At 49.0% G+C, this 17345-nt stretch overlaps 1 protein-coding gene across 4 annotated transcripts in view; it reads left to right on the top strand.

The window, feature by feature from the left end:
* Positions 1 to 17345, top strand: part of NDEL1 (nudE neurodevelopment protein 1 like 1) — a 51175-nt gene that overhangs the window by 12285 nt on the left and 21545 nt on the right. For 2 of the 4 annotated variants that reach the window (XM_059380387.1, XM_059380388.1), the window contains exons 1-5: positions 2759 to 2949; positions 10986 to 11083; positions 13070 to 13223; positions 14075 to 14223; positions 15853 to 15989. In XM_059380387.1, the coding sequence (XP_059236370.1) occupies positions 10998 to 11083; positions 13070 to 13223; positions 14075 to 14223; positions 15853 to 15989 (526 nt within the window). In that variant the 5' untranslated portion in view covers positions 2759 to 2949; positions 10986 to 10997. Of the gene's footprint in view, positions 1 to 2758; positions 2950 to 10985; positions 11084 to 13069; positions 13224 to 14074; positions 14224 to 15852; positions 15990 to 17345 lie in introns of those variants that run through there. The other 2 variants (XM_059380385.1, XM_059380386.1) reach the window with 2 other exon arrangements.

Genomic DNA, 17345 nt, shown 5'->3' with positions numbered 1-17345 from the left:
GGCGGGTCTCTTGGGTTCGGTGACCTTCTAGAGTGAAATGAAAGCTGGGGGAAGGAGATAATTAAGGGTGACTTGAGGAGGCTTTTGTGCCTTAGTAACTAGGGGAATGACAGCATCTTTGTCAGAAACACGAAGTCATTTTGGAAATTTCAACTGGGGTAAAAGGAGGATTTGTTTGGGGTTCACACATGAGAGGTGGTGGGACCCCTGGTGGAGGTATCCAGCAAGACTCTAGTGACCAGCCAGCCTTTGGGAGTCCCTTGGCCAGCCTGGGTACAGGAGATCTATGCCCCTAGAGATGGGCAGAAAATTCCAGTCACAAAAGATGCAAGGCTGAATCAAACCTTTGCTTATCAGGTCTCTGCTTGCCTGTTTCAACAGAGGGTTCCATGGGCCCCACATCCCCTTGGAGTTTTCGAGGCAGGCCTGTGTTCACTGTGTCACCTTCCATGTGTGATGTGGCTGGAGTCTACGATCTTATTAGCTTGTCCAGACTTCTCGTAAGGCAGCTGGTCAACCCCTACCTCCCAGTGGAGACTGGCCTCTGTTTCCCAAGTCTCTGTGAGTTACTGCCAGGAAAGGTGGGATGCTTATGCCTGCTCTCAGGGACTGTGATATTGACCTGCTTTGGCTAGATCCATTCCTCATGGAAGCAGAGGATGTAGCAACCTCTTTCATCTTTGTTAAATTCCCAAAGCCGATTTTGCAACTTTTGTTTCCCTTAGAGGCTGCTTTCAGGTCTCACTTCCACTTTACTTCCCCAAGATGGGCAGGGGAGTGGGGCAAAGGCTGTTCACTGTTACTTGGGAGAAAGCACAACAGTGCAGAGGAAGGAGATCAGTTGGGGGCTTTGCGATTATTAACAGCCTTGCCAGGCAAAGCCCATTCATTGAGATGGGGCCAACGCATGGAGTCCAGACTGGGTAGGGGGAGTGGTGGGGCCTGGAAGATGACGCCAGCATTTTGTGCAGGGCTTGCCCTGCCATTAGGTGACTCAGTGTATTTCCCAGGACTTCAGCCAGGAGGCGGGGACAAGAGTTGCAGACTTTGTTTTTTCCTTTGGGCTGGGACTGCTGGGTCTTGGCAGGAGGTCCACAGGAAGACCTCCCTGCCTAATTACCTCTCTGTGATCTCATCTAACAGAGCACAGCTTCCTGCCAGGGAAGCAGAGCCCCAGATCCGGAAAGAGCTTCTGCAGTGTCCCCCAGGTCACTGGGCTTGGACAAAGACCTGCTTGGGTTAAAATTCCAGCTCCTCAGGGCCTCGGTTTTGTAAGTGTATTACTCGAGGTAATAATTGTGGCCTCACAAGCTGCTTGTGAGGACTGAGGGAGGTAATTTATTTAATGCACTTAGCATGGTGCTCTAGCCCCCAAATATTGTTAATATTAATTAAATTAAATAAAATTATTAATAGACATCCTGAGTGAAAGCATAGTAGTGGTGAAGAGCGTGGTTTCTGGAATTAAACCATCCAGATTAGCTGGATTTGGATCTTGAGTCCACTTTTTTCTAGTTGATTGACCTTGGGCAACATTATTTTGCTGACTCAGTTTCCTCACTGGTGAAATGGGAATTTTAACAGCACCGATTTCCCAGGGTCCTTTCGTGGATTAAATTATGCAAACCGAGCATTTCTCGTAATTGCCAGTGCCTACAGATGGCACAACAAAAGGGCACTTCTCTTACTGTCATTATCATGATCTTTTCAACCCTCTTTCAGAGTCTAGCTCAAGGTGCCATCCTTCCCGCAAACACCGTTCATCATGTTTCCAATTTTTATTGATTTGGACACCTATTACAATTCATTTTGCATTGTTCCCACAAAGGTCTATTTCCTCAAAAACGTGACTGAACTTCCCAACCTCACCTTGCTTTCACCTTGAAGCCTGTCTTTCACATGATTATCGCGTCCAAAAACCCCACAGACCCAATCCCGAGAGCCCTGACATCAGGGGTAATTACACGGCACATTGTGCACTCAAAGTTCCCAGAGCTGTTTTTTGAAAGAGCTCCGTTCTAGCTTCCGCTTCCCAAGCCGTTGCTCAGCCTCATCTCTCCCCTTTCTGAGCTGAGCACCCCTCGGCCCTCTTCCCTCCCAAGTCACCTAGGAGGCCAGGCTTCAGGGGCCCCAGGGCGACACACCCCCAAATAAATGTACGCTCAGATATGCAGAACACGTAAGTGGATGTTACTTGTATTCCTCCCAGCGAATCCATGCATTTGAGCGCCCACTTAGTGTGCCAGCTCCCGGGTGGGAACGAGAAAGACCTGGGGGGGTCCTGCTCTCCGGGCACTTACAGTCTGCGGGGGAAGACAAGTCCCGGCACACAGTGCCCGCCGGAGGGAGAGCGCAAACAGCACGCAGATCCCCGTGGGAGTGACGAGGGGGACGGGGATACCCCTGTTACTCTGCAGGGTGCTCGGGGGTGTGCTACGGGGTGAGATCAGACCCGAGAGTCACGCTACGAACGGGCGCCCGGACACACGGACACTCGAAGGACCTCGGTGGCTGAAAGACGCGGAGGCCAGAGGGTATCACCCCCAAACCCCCTCCTTGGGGCGTCACTTCCCGTACCCGCTCAGCTGTTTTGGGGGAGCCGCGACGACTGAGGGCGCCTGCGCAGAGGCCGCCGCCAGCCTGACGTCAGCGCGCCGGGCCCGGCCCGCCCCCCCCCCCCCACGTGACGCCATCCCCGCCGCAGCCACGCCCCGGCCGCGCGCGCGCTCGCGCGCATGCTCCGGGCCCCGCCCCCGTGCGTCACAGAATGGCCTCGGACACCGAGGCTGCCCCTGACGTGTCGGGGAGGAGCCGGGCGCCGAGGTACGCGGAGTGGAGCTCTGGGCTGCGGAGGGGAGCCGAACCCAGTGGCTGGGCGGGCCTGGCCAGGCCAGCGGAGCGGAGACGTCGGTCGAGCGGCGGCGAACATGCGCTTTTGACACATTGAAGGTGAGCGGGCGGTGCGGGGCCGCTCCCGAGGGGGCCGGGCCGGGTGGCGGCGCCGAGGCCTGTCCCCGGGGGAGCCCGCTGCGCCTGCGGGCCGGGTCGGGCCCGGGCTCTGGGGGCGGCCGACCCCGGGCGACTGTTCCAACCGCTCTAACTGCCCCCCCAACCCCTGCCCGCCCCGGTCCGAGGTGTGGCCCAGGGAGGGGGTGGCCGGGCCGCCGGGGCGAGGGGTGCGCGGACGCAGGCCGGGACGTGGCATCGCGGGCCGGGGCGCTGGTGGCCGCGGCGCGCCCAGCCCTCCCCCGCCTCCCCCCGAGCGCCCTCGGCGGGCAGGGCTGTCGGCCGGCTCGGATTCCCAGCTCCCGGGGCCTCTCCGCGCTGGGGGCGGCAGCGGCCCGCGTCGGGCTTCGGTGGCATCCCCGTGACTCCCCGTCCCTCCTGGAGTTCGCAGAAGTGTCCCCAGACGGGTTCGGGTTGCCTGTCTGCTCGCCTCCCCCCCCCCCCCTTTTTTTTTTGGCTGGTAAGCAACGAAGTCACCTTTTAAGTTTTGCCGAGGCAGTGCGGGTTCCTTCGGTGTTGATAATTACATTCTAATTCGGCAGCGCCTTTCAGAACGCTGCTTGCTGTCTCGGGAGCCTCATCTCCCTGGGTGGTGCCTGATTCTGTTACCTCCACTGGACGGATGGGGAAGTTGAGCCCAGGTGGGGTGGGTGGAAGGAGGAAGTGATCCACGCCGGAGTTTGGATTTTCCCAGTTGGTGAATGGCTTCGTTTGGATCAGAATTTACGGCTCTAGCCTCGACGTTAAGGTGTGTGTGTGTGTGTGTGTGTGTCTGTGTGTGTGTGTATGTGTGTGTGTGTGTGTGTGTGTGTGTGTGTGTGTGTGATTTTTATACCCTATTCAGCTAGAAAGCACAGCAGAAAATTTGGCTTGCCGAAAATACGCCAGAAGCTAGTAGGGAGAAGATGCATTCGAGTATTTTTGAGCAGACGTACTCAGGATAAGAACTGCTAGTGGGGCGGGGGCGGAGGTGGGGGGAATGCCTGGGTGGCTCAGACAGTTGGCTCAGGTCGTGATGACAGAGTCCTGGAATCGAATCCTGCATTGGGCTTCCTGCTCCTCGGAGACTCTTTCTCCCTTTCCCTCTGCCACTCCCCCTGCTTGTGCTCTCTCTCTCAAATAAACAAATATCTAGAACAAAAAAACAAAAAACTGATACTGGGTCGTTAAGAAAATCATTCTCTGTCTGAAACGTTCATGGGTCGCTGGCTAATTATTCTGTCTGATGAACTGTGTTGCTCTTAATCCACTTCTGAAATAGGGTAATGGCTTTGCTAAATCGTGCAGCACTAAGTCATGGGTTGAAGAGAAGTAAAGGGGAGAGGAGGAAGATAGCTCTTCTGAATTTTTTTTTCCTAAGATTTTATTTATTTATTTGGCAGAGACCCCAAGTAGGCAGAGAGGCAGGTAGAGAGAGAGGGGGAAGCAAGTTCTCTGCTGAGCAGAGAGCCTGATGCGGGGCTCTCCTGAGACCCTGGGATTGTGACCTGAGCTGAAGGCAGAGGCTTTAACCCACTGAGCCACCCAGGTGCCCCGGGAGATTGTATTTATGATCAGCTTTGAAAAGGAAAGAATTCTGTAAATGTCACCTTTGGGAGAAGTAGATTTTGTTCAAAGGCACATATCACCTACAGTGAGTTCCAGAAGAACTCTCTCAGTCTCATTAGTCGATACTACAACTTCTAATAGGATGGCAATATCATAGGGGATGGATATATATATATTTTTTACCATTGCACAAAATGTAGCTTCTGGGTAAGTGTAGCATTTTGCACAGGCTATTTTACACCCAAATGAGTTGATTTGTCAGTTGCTGACCATCTGAAGGTCACGTACAGTGTGATAATGCCGCTACTTTTGAGATCCATCCTCCCATCTGTATGAGACACAGGATGGAGGGAATGTTTGGGTAGCAGGGGAGAGTACATAATTATCTGCTTTTATTTCAGCCTCATAAGATTATCGATGTATCATTAAAGCTTTTTAAAGAAAATTTTGAGCAGTGAATTTTTCCATATTGGCTAACTTTCTGTAGCCTTAGTATCTCCAGTTACATAGTTTCAAATAACGCAGTGAACACATCCTCCCACTGTAACCCGAAGCAAACTGAACAGACTGTCTTTACAGGCTGGAGAAGGTCTTTTGAATATCTGCAGCGGTGGCAAATTTTGGTCATTTGCAAAAATTCTGATTTTTGGGAAGGGTATTCCTTTTTTTTTTTTTTAAAGATTTTATTTATTTATTTGAGAGAGAGACAGTGAGAGAGAACATGAGCGAGGAGACGGTCAGAGGGAGAAGCAGACTCCTCATGGAGCTGGGAGCCCAATGTGGGACTCGATCCCGGGACTCCAGGATCATGACCTGAGCCGAAGGCAGTCGTCCAACCAGCTGAGCCACCCAGGCGCCCAAGGGTATTCCTTTTTAATTATTATTTTAAGATTATTTATTTATTTGACACAGAGAGATCACAAGCAGGCAGAGGGAGGGGAAAGCAGGCTTCTTGCTGAGCAGGGAGCCCGATGCAGGGCTCCATCCCAGGACCCTAGGATCATGACCTGGGTGGAAGGCAGAGCTTTAACCCATGGAACCACCCAGGCACCTGTGGAAAGGATATTTCTGATGAATAAAATCAGAGTGATAAAGTGGGATAAAGCAGTCAGGAAGCAGTAAGAATGAGGTGTGACTACAAAGAAATAACTTTTTTTTTTTTTCCTGTTTTTAATTTTGTTCTTCAGGGCTGTTCTGAAAGAGGTTTTAAAAAGTGTTTTCAGGAATGGTGGTATCACAGGACTATGTGCAGTCCTATTTAAGAGATTCACTGCTGAACTATTTTTTTTTCACAATTTAATGGAATTTATGCTGCATACACTATGTGCCAGGCTCTGTACTAAGTACTTTACAAATACTTATTCCCCTAATCTTTTCCCTAATCTTCATAACAGCCCTATTATTATCCTCATTGGGCAGGTGAGGAAGAGGGGGGCACAGAGTGGTTGAGTAACCTGCCCAAGGTCATCCAGCTAGTGAATAGAGGAGTCTAGCTCCAGGGTCTGGGCTCTCCACTGCTGTGCTGTGTTGCTTCTACCCCTTGTTTCTAGGCTGAATGTCTTTAATTGGTTTCTTCTGGAAAAGATGGTCATTTTAGTAAAAGGTTTCAGTTGTAAATTGTACTGTTTATGGGACCAATAAACAGGTTGTAAAAGTAGCCTGTTAATTGGAGAAATTGGCGACAACATTCGGTTTACATAAGATTCAGCAAGAAAATAGGAGATGCACGTGTGAAATAAAAACACACATTAAAGTGGTTTTGCTGCTGTTACTTGGCACCGAACTAAGGAGTTGGATAGGCAGGACACAAGAAATGGAGTTAGATACTGAAAAAGCTTCGCAGGAAACTCTGTTTATAACCCAAGTCATCAGGGAATGCCGATGGCAATGTTGATGATTGTGTTAAGAATGTGGCCCCATTTAAGCAACAAAAATCAGGAATAAATGGATACTTTATAGGACACCCAGAAGTGTAAACAGATAGATTCCGTGGGGAACACAACTTAGAGTGGCCTCACCCAGAAAAGTTTCACATTGGGCATGTGAATGATAAGCTGGAGGCAGTCCTGCTACAGATAGTTTGTTTGTAGAAGGATTGGCTCCATGTTAAATCCATTCAAATAAATATTAGGTGCAAGGACGGCATCTGATAGTCATTACGAACTTCCGTAAGGACTCTGGGCCATGGACCACACGACCCCCCACAAGCAGTTGCTGCCTACTAACAGGAAGAGTCCTGAAAACTTCAAAAGTACCCTACCTGTGAAGAAAATGTTGAAATACCGAAGAGGCACCAGTCACCCAATTCCAGAAAGGCATACATGTCACCTAGACAAGGTGCAAAGCATGACAGCGACATCCCTGTGGGACCAAGATGGCTGCCAGGTGACTGTAAGCTACAAAGTAATATATAATCAGCAAATTAAGATTTCATTTTTAAGTAATCTCTATCCCTAACAGGGGCTTGAACTCAACACCCTGAGATCGACAATCACACAGCCTCCTGACTGAGCCAGCCAGGTGTCCCCCTTGTGCTTTCATCACAAGCTCACATGGATCCCGCTTCCCAGGCTGCCCGTGACACGGGACTCCTCGTTTCCCCCGGAGCCACCCATGTAGCTGAGCGGGGGCCGGGCTTCATCTGGGGCCTTCTCTTCCTCCCGGTCCTGAGTCGGAGCCGCTGTTCCTTGCACCCGGTGCTGCCTGGGCGTGGTTTTCTCTGCCTTCTGTAACTATCTCAGGAAGTGTGTGGGAGGTCATCCTCCTGAGTTCTTGCAGGAGAAAAAAATTCTCTCATTGTCTGGATTACCTGTTTCCGCTCAGTTCAGTAGCTCCTAGGATTTTCTTGTGTTCCTGGGTCTTCTCATTTGTCTGGTGCTTCTTGGTTGTCCATTTCTATTAGAGACCGAAGGGCTGGACAGTGATTATTTTAGATAGCAAGTGTGTGGCTGTGGCTCCCAGGCTCTGCCCAGCGAGTCCCCTCTAGCCCCGTTCTTTGGAGCAGAGCCTGTTTGGAGCTTGTACGAGGCTGTGGATGTGGCCTGGTGTGCGTCAGACTGGCCATGTCTAGCAGGCAATGGTGGGTCTTACAGGCCTGATGGAGTATGTGGTGGTGCCCCGTGAGGCAGAAATAAAGTGCTCACAAGTGTTTTTTTGCTTCCACTATTCCCGAAATAGGAATTTAGGTTTTCATAAAGGAAAGCAGTACTTTAGAAAGTAGAGAGGGACTAAGGAGAGGAAGGGTATAAGTCATTTCAAACATTTGTTGAATTTCTCCCATGTTCCATGTAATAAATCACTGGTTCTGCCCTCAAGGAACCAGCTGGAGAGATTTCCCTTTCATTAAAAAAATATAGATTTCTTATTTGAGGGAAAGTAAGTAGCACCGAACTTTGCTTCTTGCGTGCCTATGATCTTCGTAACATTTTACAAAGCCATAATTTATTGGAGTGTGTATCAGCATCTGAGTATCATCGATGAACTGCTCATCGATACATGGTTGCCAGTGTTTGATATGTGGTTGCCAGTGTTGGAAGGATGAGTGGAGGACCTGTACCCATGAGGTTCTTCAGGGCTGGATTCATAGATTTCAGATAGATTTCAATTTTGGGAAAGACCTTACAGAGAGCATTCAAGGGACACACTGATTGTTCCCTCACCTTGAGGTGCCGCTTCGTGCACTGATTGTGTCTTGATCTGGATTGTTAATATGCAGTCTGCCCCTTCCTTCCACGAAATGGGAGGTAGGAGTCCTCAAGAGTTGTTGAAACCACGGGGTGATACCTTCAGGGTTTTGGATATTCTTTTGAAGTACAAATACTTCTGTTCTTCACTAACCCCTTACTACAAACTGTGGCTATAAATGAGATCACTCCTACAGCCGGGGACATGGAGTGCGAATGGGGATCTCTGATGAAGGGGTAGGATTGTAAAAATGATCCGTAATATTTAGTAGTCACTGTGCAGACTTGAAGAGACTTGTCATCTGCTCCAGACTCTCATGAGAGGAGAAAACGGAGACCTTGAGGGGTCAAGCGGACGGCTTAAGGAATTGAATGGCAGGATCGGAACCCGAGAGTCCAGTCCGGGCAGGCCTCCCCCTCCATGAGGTTTCCATTTTCATGCGCTGTGGGTCCTGAGCTCATGTCCCAAGAGTGGAGTGGTCCAGCCAGGGGTGTGCCAGTGGAGGGCTGACGGCGCTGGAGGAGGCCCGCCTGGGGTGCCAGGTACTCCTCCAGTACCTCACCTGACACGTAGCAGTAGATCAGTAAATGCTCGGAAGTACTCGTACTTCTCTGTGCCAGGTGTTCTGCCTGGTGCCATGAGGTGCACAAAGCGTGGTCAAGAACCCATCTCTCTCTTTTCTTTCTTCCTTTTTTTTTTAAAAACCTTTTATTTATTTATTTTTTAAGATTTCATTTATTTGACAGACAGAAATGACAAGTAGGCAGAGAGGCAGGCAGAGAGAGAGGGGGAAGCAGGCTCCCCGCTGAGCAGAGAGCCCGATGCGGGGCTTGATCCCAGGACCCTGAGATCATGACCTGAGCCAAAGAGTAAGGCTTAACCCACTGAGCCACCCGGGCACCCCAAGAATCCATCTCTTTTCAGAGAACTCAGACGGCTTGGTAATTTCGAGTAATTGGAAGATCGGCCAAGATGCCGAAAGTCAGAGAAGGTGGTGTGGTCCGGAAAGATGTGGCTGCAACAGAACACGCCGGTCAGCCTCCAGCTAAGTGTGTTGAGTTACGCGTTTATATCACTCAGCGAGACCTCACTCTCGTACCTCTTGGCACACTCACCCTGAAGCGAGAGTTTCTGGTCTGTGACTTCTTGCTCAGCCTGTATGAGTAGCTTGTGCTATGTGAACTCTGGGTTTCTCTTAATTTACTTTTAAAGCCGCTCGTTAGGGCGCCTGGGTGGCTCAGTGGGTTAAGCCGCTGCCTTCGGCTCAGGTCATGATCTCAGGGTCCTGGGATCGAGTCCCGCATCGGGCTCTCTGCTCAGCGGGGAGCCTGCTTCCTCCTCTCTCTCTCTCTCTGCCTGCCTCTCTGCCTACTTGTGATCTCTGTCAAATAAAATAAATAAAATCTTTAAAAAAAAAAAAAATAAAGCCGCTCGTTAGTTCTTGCTGCCGAGTGTGCATTAGGTGGATTTAATTTTGGTTTCGTTTAGCTGATGTCACTGAACATCTATTGTGCAGACCCGGCCCTTGGTCGAAATAAGAATGATACACAGCCTGACGGGGACACAGGTTTCAGCAAGTGCTTTACCATGTGCTAAGTCTCGCCAGGAAAGCAAGTGTGGGGTATGCTGTAAACAAGAGCGTGGCAGATTTCAGTGCTGTCTGAGGGTAAGAAAGGCTTTCTGGAAAAGATGACAGCTAGGTTTTCAAGGACACATAGGAGCTTTCCAAATGCACTAGGAAGGGAGAGCCCTTCCAGGCGGAGGAAACAGCCAGACCTGAAACAGAATGTCATGTTCAGACCGTTTTGATCAGTGTTGCTGGAATACAAAGTGGGATGTGTGGGAAGGTGGTTGTAGGAGGGAGGGCAGGCATTTTGCTCCAGGTATGAATGTAGAGTGAGCCCAGTGTCCGTGGCAGTTCATTTTCTGGCCAGCCAGTTGGGGTTTTTAGGCGGTCAGTCCAAATGTGACGTCACAGATACTCCACACCACCCCCCCACCCCCCATGCTTTGGGAGAGCAACCAAGATGAGAGAGCGTTAAAGTTGGGGATGAGTGAGCTCATGGAGGAAGCTTTGGACTTCAGATAATTAAGTTTTTAGAACTGTAATAATAGTGAATTACTGAGAATGTGGTCCCTGACTTGCTAGTGCATCACCAGGCGCAGGCTCTGCTAGGTCTCCTGAAGTGGTTGTGTGGCAGGGAGGGACGTGCAGGGGGAGCGTCACCTCGGACAGTGACCTTGTTTCTGTCATCTGATTCCTGAAAGACCGGCTGCTGGGGCCCGGGGTATGGGATGGTCCTGTGGGGCCAGTTCACTGGGAGCTGGTGCCTTTACCCAGAGTGTCCCATGTTCCTTTCCACCCGACCACACTGCGGATCTCCTGTCCTGATGTCGTCTGTGGGCCTGGTGGGCCCTGAGGTTGGGGCAGTAATGTGATTTATGTGTCTGACTTAGAGTCGTTATTCGCTCTCAGAACCTGTTGTGTTTACTTCCCTCCAGAATGCTGATTTAATGTCCCAGATTTTAGACTTTTAGATTCCTGTGTTCTCTCTTTGGAAATTTTTTCTTACTTTGTAGGATTTCATTTTTAACAGCCGTCATTTATTGACTGGTTGATTGTAAGCTCTCTGTGCAGTGCAGGGCTTGACATGCCCCGGAGGTCAAGAGCTGCTGCCTCTGCCGCCCGAGAGCCAGGTGCCCCTGTTCTCTGTTTAATGTCAAAGGTTGTCTTTAATATTTCACAGGCTTTCTTGATCATGGATGGTGAAGATATACCAGATTTTTCAAGTTTAAAGGAGGAAACTGCTTACTGGAAGGAACTTTCCTTGAAGTATAAACAAAGGTAATATTGGAAAGCATCCTGAAAATAGGGGAGGGCATTTAGAATATGCCATTTCTAGCCAATGGATTTCATTTATTTATTTACTTATTTAAGCATAAAGCTGAATTTAGAGTTTCAGATTTAGTTTTGGGATTCTGGAAATAGTCATAGCATTGCTGTATTTAAATAGTATGAAAATGCCATAAATCTTTATTACTCAAATTATTGTTATTATTTTAAGAAATATTTTATTTATTTATCTGGCAGATGGAGATCACAAGTAGGCAGTGAGGCAGGTACAGAGAGAGAGAGAGGAGGAAGCAGACCCCCTGCCGAGAGGAGAGCCTGATGCAGGACTCTATCCCAGGACCCTGAGATCATAACCTGAACCGAAGGCAGAGGCTTTAACCCACTGAGCCAGCCAGGCGCCCCTATTACTCAAATTATTAAAACAATTAGAAAACTTCACGTTTGTGATTTCTTTTGGTTGTTAACCTCCTTTTGTGCTTACTGCGTTTGGCCATTCTGGGCCTGCTGTGTCTGCCCTGATTCCGCCGCCTTGTGTGGTCTTTGGAGATGCCACTGGGCTGGGTGGGGCATGCACGGCAGAGTCTTATTCTCTCTAGGCAAGCATTGTCAGTGTCAGGAGCCAGCAGAGCTGGGAAGGGGGCGAGAAGAGTTTCAGGGGTATGGAATATTTTATAAAGTCTCACTTATTTTTTTTTCTTTTTCAAAGATTTTATTTATTTATTTGACAGAGAGATCACAACTAGGCAGGGAGGCAGGCAGAGAGAGAGGAGGAAGCAGGCTCCCTGCTGAGCAGAGATCCCGATGCAGGACTCGATCCTAGGACCCTGGGATCATGACCCGAGCCGAAGGCAGCGGCTTAACCCACTGAGCCACCCAGGCGCCCCAAAGTCTCACTTATTTTAATTAGTTGGGAAAGCTTTACATAATGACCTTTGAGCACCAACATTTGTTTTTAGATTTCTTTTTAAAACATCCTCTAACATACACACAAGTTTTCCTGCTTTTGTTTACAGAGCTTGTTATCAAACTTTTTACCACTGGTTCATTGTTATTGTTGAAGGCTGTTCCTGTATTGTGCCCATGGATCTAGAAGGCTCTGACTGCGGCAGGAGTTCTTAATCTTTTTTATGCCATAGGTACCTTAATAGGCTGGGGAACCTGTGGACCCCTTCTCAGAATAACACTTTCAAATGGATAAAATTAAATCATAGAGGGGCTCCTGGGTGGCTCAGTCAGTTAAGTGTCCCACTCTTGGTTTCTGCTCTGGTCCTGATCCAGTCATGGGAGTGAACCCCGCGTTGGGCTCCGTGCTCAGCGGGGAGTCTGCCTGGGACTCTCTCCCTTCCTCTCTCTGCTCCTCCCCTCCCCACTGTGGGCACTCTTTCTCTTTCTCTTTCTCTCTCAAATAGAGAAAAATCTTAAAAAAAAAAAAAGAATTACAAAGGAGAACAACTGTATTGGAAAACATTACCTAAATATTAAACTACTTTGTGGTGTAGTGTATGTGCTGCTTTATTTATACCTTAAATAGGAAGTATCTAGTTGTGAGTATATAAAATGTAAGTCCTCTGGGCCTTTAAAACATTTAAAAATTTTTTTAAATTTTCTAAAAAACTTTTATTTATTTGAGAGAGAACCCAAGAGAATGAGCAGGAGCTGGGCAGAAGGAACGGGACCAGCAGACCACCTGGCAGAGCAGGGAGCCCAGTGTGGGGCTTGGTTCCAGGACCGTGACCTGAGTTGAAAGCAGACACTTAACCAACTGAGGTCCCCAGGGGCCCTCTTTTGGGCCTTTTAACTCACTTTCACTGAACCCCCGAATACAGAGTCAGAACTGCAGAACAGGTTGTCCTTACTGTGTAGTGTAGTTTACGGTGGTGCCAGCGCCCAGGTCGCATTCTTGAACTGGCGGTGATCATCTTTGGGCTGACTCTGCTTCCTGCTCTGACTCCTCATTCCCATGTGGTCTCTGATCAGCTTCCAGGAGGCTCGGGATGAGCTAGTGGAATTCCAGGAGGGGAGCAGGGAGCTGGAAGCAGAGCTGGAGGCACAGTTAGTACAGGCCGAGCAGAGGAACAGAGACCTGCAAGCTGACAACCAAAGACTGAAGTACGAAGTCGAAGCATTGAAGGTAACCGCAGTGGGTAGCTGGGGTCCCGCGGGCTGCTTGCGGCAACCCGGGAAATAGAGCTCTTTTTTCGGTGGAGCCTCCAAGCGGCCGGTGGCAGGAAAGTAGCGAAGGCTCAAAGTCAAGTTTTGAAATAAACTTTTCCTTTCCGGGGACCAAAGACAGGTGGCTTGGCATTGAGGCGTTCACTTAGAAGCTCTGTAGCTGTTCGTTTGTTCGCTACATTGCTGCTGTAGTATCGTAATTCCCATCGTTTTCAGAAGTGGCCCAACATGACAGATGGCCTCATTCCAGGTCGCTTTAAAATTGTATTTGTATGAATTACACGTTTGTTTCATTATTGTTCATAGTCTCTCTAGTTTTGAAGTTCAGTTGGGGTTAAAAAAAATTCCTTTTAGAAAAGGGATTTCCACGAGGGAAAAAAATCAGCCCCGTTTGCTGCTGTTCAGCACCAGCCTTTGCCCAGCGCTTGAGCTGTCTCTGTGCCCGGGGGGAGCGCGGTCTGGGGGAAGGTACGGAGCTCGGAGCCGTAGTTAGCTTGAGGGGTTCTGAGGGCAGCAGTCTCATGGTTGTACGTCTTTTCAGACATTGTTATTCGATTTCTTTCTGACAGGAGAGTTGTTGACTCTCGAGATTTATGTGTTAAGATACTTTGAATGTGGGTTTTTGGATTTTTTTTTTTTTTTTTTTTTTTTTAGTTTTAAATGTTTTAAGGAGGAGAGTGCTACTTCTCCCATCAGCTCAGATGGGGGGTGAGTTGCTTGGGTCTCCCCCACGTCCGTGTCTTGGGTTACTTCTTTGCTAAGGAGAGCTGTGTTAGTGACACCCTCACCTTCCTGTGCCCGCACGTCCAGGAGAAGCTAGAGCACCAGTACGCGCAGAGCTACAAGCAGGTGTCGGTGCTGGAGGATGACCTGAGTCAGACCCGGGCCATAAAGGAGCAGCTGCACAAGTACGTGCGAGAGCTGGAACAGGCCAACGACGACCTGGAGCGTGCCAAGCGGTGAGTGGGGCCGGGCGTCCGGCTGGCGGCTGCGAGGCAGGTCTGGGTCTCTGTGCTTGGCCTGTCCCCTGGGTCTTGGTTCCACAACATCGCCCTTCGCGGTTTCATGCCCCATCACGTCAGCACTCACCGCAAATCCTCATGTCCCCAGATCGGATCCTTTGAGGGCTTTCTCCCACTGTCCCCCCCAACCCCGTCGTTCCTGTTGGTTTTCCTCTGAAGCCTGTGTCCTCCGTTCCTCTGTCTTTCCCTCCGTGTTCTCAGTCTTCCCACGCTTGTCGTCAGCCCTGCGTCTGCTACCTGAAGTCTGTAGTTTCTTCCTTGCCCATCTGTCTGTCCATCCCTACTCCTCTCCCTTCTCTTGGCCTTTCACACCAGCACATGGGTTTTTTGTGGGTGCTGCTTCCCTCACGGTCATGTGGCGTGGCCGGAGCGGCTCCCCTGGGGTTGGAATTCGTAGTTTCTTAACCATCCAAACTGAGTTCCTTTCACTGTACGGTTATTGATATGTGGGTGACTCTTCAGTGCCTGGCCTGGTGCTAGAGGGGAGGCTGCCTTGGGTGTGACAGGTGGGGATGTTTCTCATGACAACTGCTCCAGCAGGGAGCGCATGCAGGTGGCTGCGGGGTGTGGAGGACGGCGCCAGGCATGTTTGCCGCTGGTGTTGCAGCTGCCCCCAAGTCGGCAAGGAGGAAGGAGGCCAGGCGGGTAGAGAGAGGGATGTGAAGGCCGAGAGGCAGGAAGGCTCGGGAGCTGCATGTATTTCATTTTGCAGTGCATGGAGACGGTGTGGCTGACCAGGATGAGGCCGGAGGGTGGTTGGGCCAGGGTTGGGAGAGCCTTGTGTGCTCTCTTCATTCTGGAGGCAAGGAAGGGCTCTTTGAAGAATTTGTTAAGCCAGGGAGTAGCATCAGATTCTGAGTTTCCAGAGTCATGCTGAGGCATTGGAGGGAGGAGGACCATTTAGGAGCAGTCCAGGGTTGGGGGTGGGGGTGGTTGAGGAGCTAAGCCAGGGCAGGAGGTTGGAGGAGAGCAGGTGGAATTGAGAGACATTTCGACAGTTGAAAGTGTTTGGTAAAGTTGGCCAGAGCCTTGAGTTAGAGCTGGAGGTCAGGGAATGATGTTTCTGTAGCAAGCAGCACATAGTGGGGTGGGGTGCGTAGTAGGTGCCCGGCACTGTCTGTTGTGAGTAAGCTGAGGGATGCAGAAGGACAAGTTGGTAGGGACCTGGGACTTCATGTTTTAAACAGATTCTTAGTTAATTCTTAATGTTCTCTAAAATTGTTGAAAAGTTTTCTTCCTGAAAACATGTAAACTTCAATTGTTCTGTGTTTAAAATCCAGTGGGGAGATACAGTGTGTAATAAATGTCTGCCTTTTAAGGAACTGTGACGAATTTTGGTGGGAATTTAAGAGAATATATTAAATGGCCCAGAGTAGTGGCAGAAATACTAAATGCTGCCAGAGTCTGGAAGGGACTGAGATCCGTTCTCGTTCAACCGGGCCAGGCTTTCTAGGTCAGGAAATGCCATGAGAGAAACTGACAGTTTCCTTTTGTATTAGCTATTTGCATGCTATTTATTTAATTCGTGGACTTCAGTTTATTTTATTTTATTTTATTTTATTTTAGGGCAACAATAGTTTCACTGGAAGACTTTGAACAAAGGCTAAATCAGGCCATCGAACGCAATGCATTTTTAGAGAGCGAGCTTGACGAAAAGGAATCCTTGTTGGTGTCTGTCCAACGGTTAAAGGATGAAGCAAGAGGTATAATTGACAACTGAACTTGTATCCTTTACCTTATTATCCCTAAGCCCAAGGGCTATGCTAGCTTCAGGATTCGCCTTTAAAGCTATGTACGTTATCTACTTTCATCAAGCACTATGGCTAAGTGCTTTTTAGTCTCTTAATGTCTACAGCGTCAACTGTAAGAGGTAGGTAGTATTACCCCCATTTTATAGGTCAGAAAACCGAGGCATGGAGAGTTTGAGTTTTGTCCAGAGTCTTAGAACTTTTAGGTTGTGGGGGGGCGCCTGGGTGGCTTAGTCAGTAAGTGTCTGCCTTCAGCTCAGGTCATGATCTTGGGGTGCTGGGATTGAGCCCCACATTGGGCTCCCTGCTTACTGCGGAGTTTGCTTTTCCCTCTCCTCCTTTGCTCCTTCCTCTGCTCGTGTTCTCTTCCCCCGCCCCCAAATTAAAAAACAAACAAACAAACAAAAAACACTTAAAAAAAAACAAAACTTTTCAGTTGGAATTCAGAGACCCTGGTCTGTTTTCCAAAACCTTATTAACTGCTACTATTGGGTGTGTCTTGACTGGTTTGTTTAGCTTTTTCCTTTTCGCTTATATGTAAATAATTTTGTGTTAGGCACATAATAGTAACACTGTGTCTGTGCACTTATCGTAGAAACCATTTTCTTCTTTATAATCTGCATTTTACCACATACGAAAAAAAGAGGGAGGGAAGAAGAATTTTATTCATTTATTAAAGATTTTGTTTATTCAGTTGAGAGAGAGAGAGAGAGAGGTAGAGAGAGCACAGGCACAGGGAGAGGCTGAGGGAAAGGGAGAAACAGTCTCCCTGCAGAGCTGGGATCCCAACCTGGGGCTCGATCCCAGGGCCTGGAGATCATGACCTGAGACGAAGGCAGATGCTTAATCATCTGAGCCACCCAGTGCCTCAGGAAGAATTTTAAAGGAAAGCATATAATCATCATAGGCATAATAGTGTGCAGCAGTCTATCTCTCCCCTTCTCCTCCAGCCCCTGGAAACACCCTTCCCTTTTCTGTGTCTGTGAATCTGACAACTCAGGGAACCTCGCAGACATAGAGTCACACAGTATCTGGTCTCTTGTGACTGGCTCGTTTTCACTTAGTGTAGTATCCCCACGGCTCATTCGTGTGGTAGCCGGGGCCAGAATGTTCTTCCTGTTTGAGGCTGAATAAGTTCACATTACATGCATGTACCGCATTTTCTTTATTTATCCATGGTAGACATTTGGATACATACCCAGAAATGGGGCAAGTTTGTATCCTTTTTTAACATGAGTGTTCTGTACATCAGTTGTGTAACTGGAAGAGAAAAATGTTAATTTTAGCTTAAAAATTCAGTATTTGAAAGCA

Source organism: Mustela nigripes, chromosome 16, assembly GCF_022355385.1.
Source record: "Mustela nigripes isolate SB6536 chromosome 16, MUSNIG.SB6536, whole genome shotgun sequence".
NCBI lineage: Eukaryota > Metazoa > Chordata > Mammalia > Carnivora > Mustelidae > Mustela > Mustela nigripes.
Note: the sequence above shows the minus strand (reverse complement) of the source record. Positions and strands in the feature narration are given on the sequence as shown.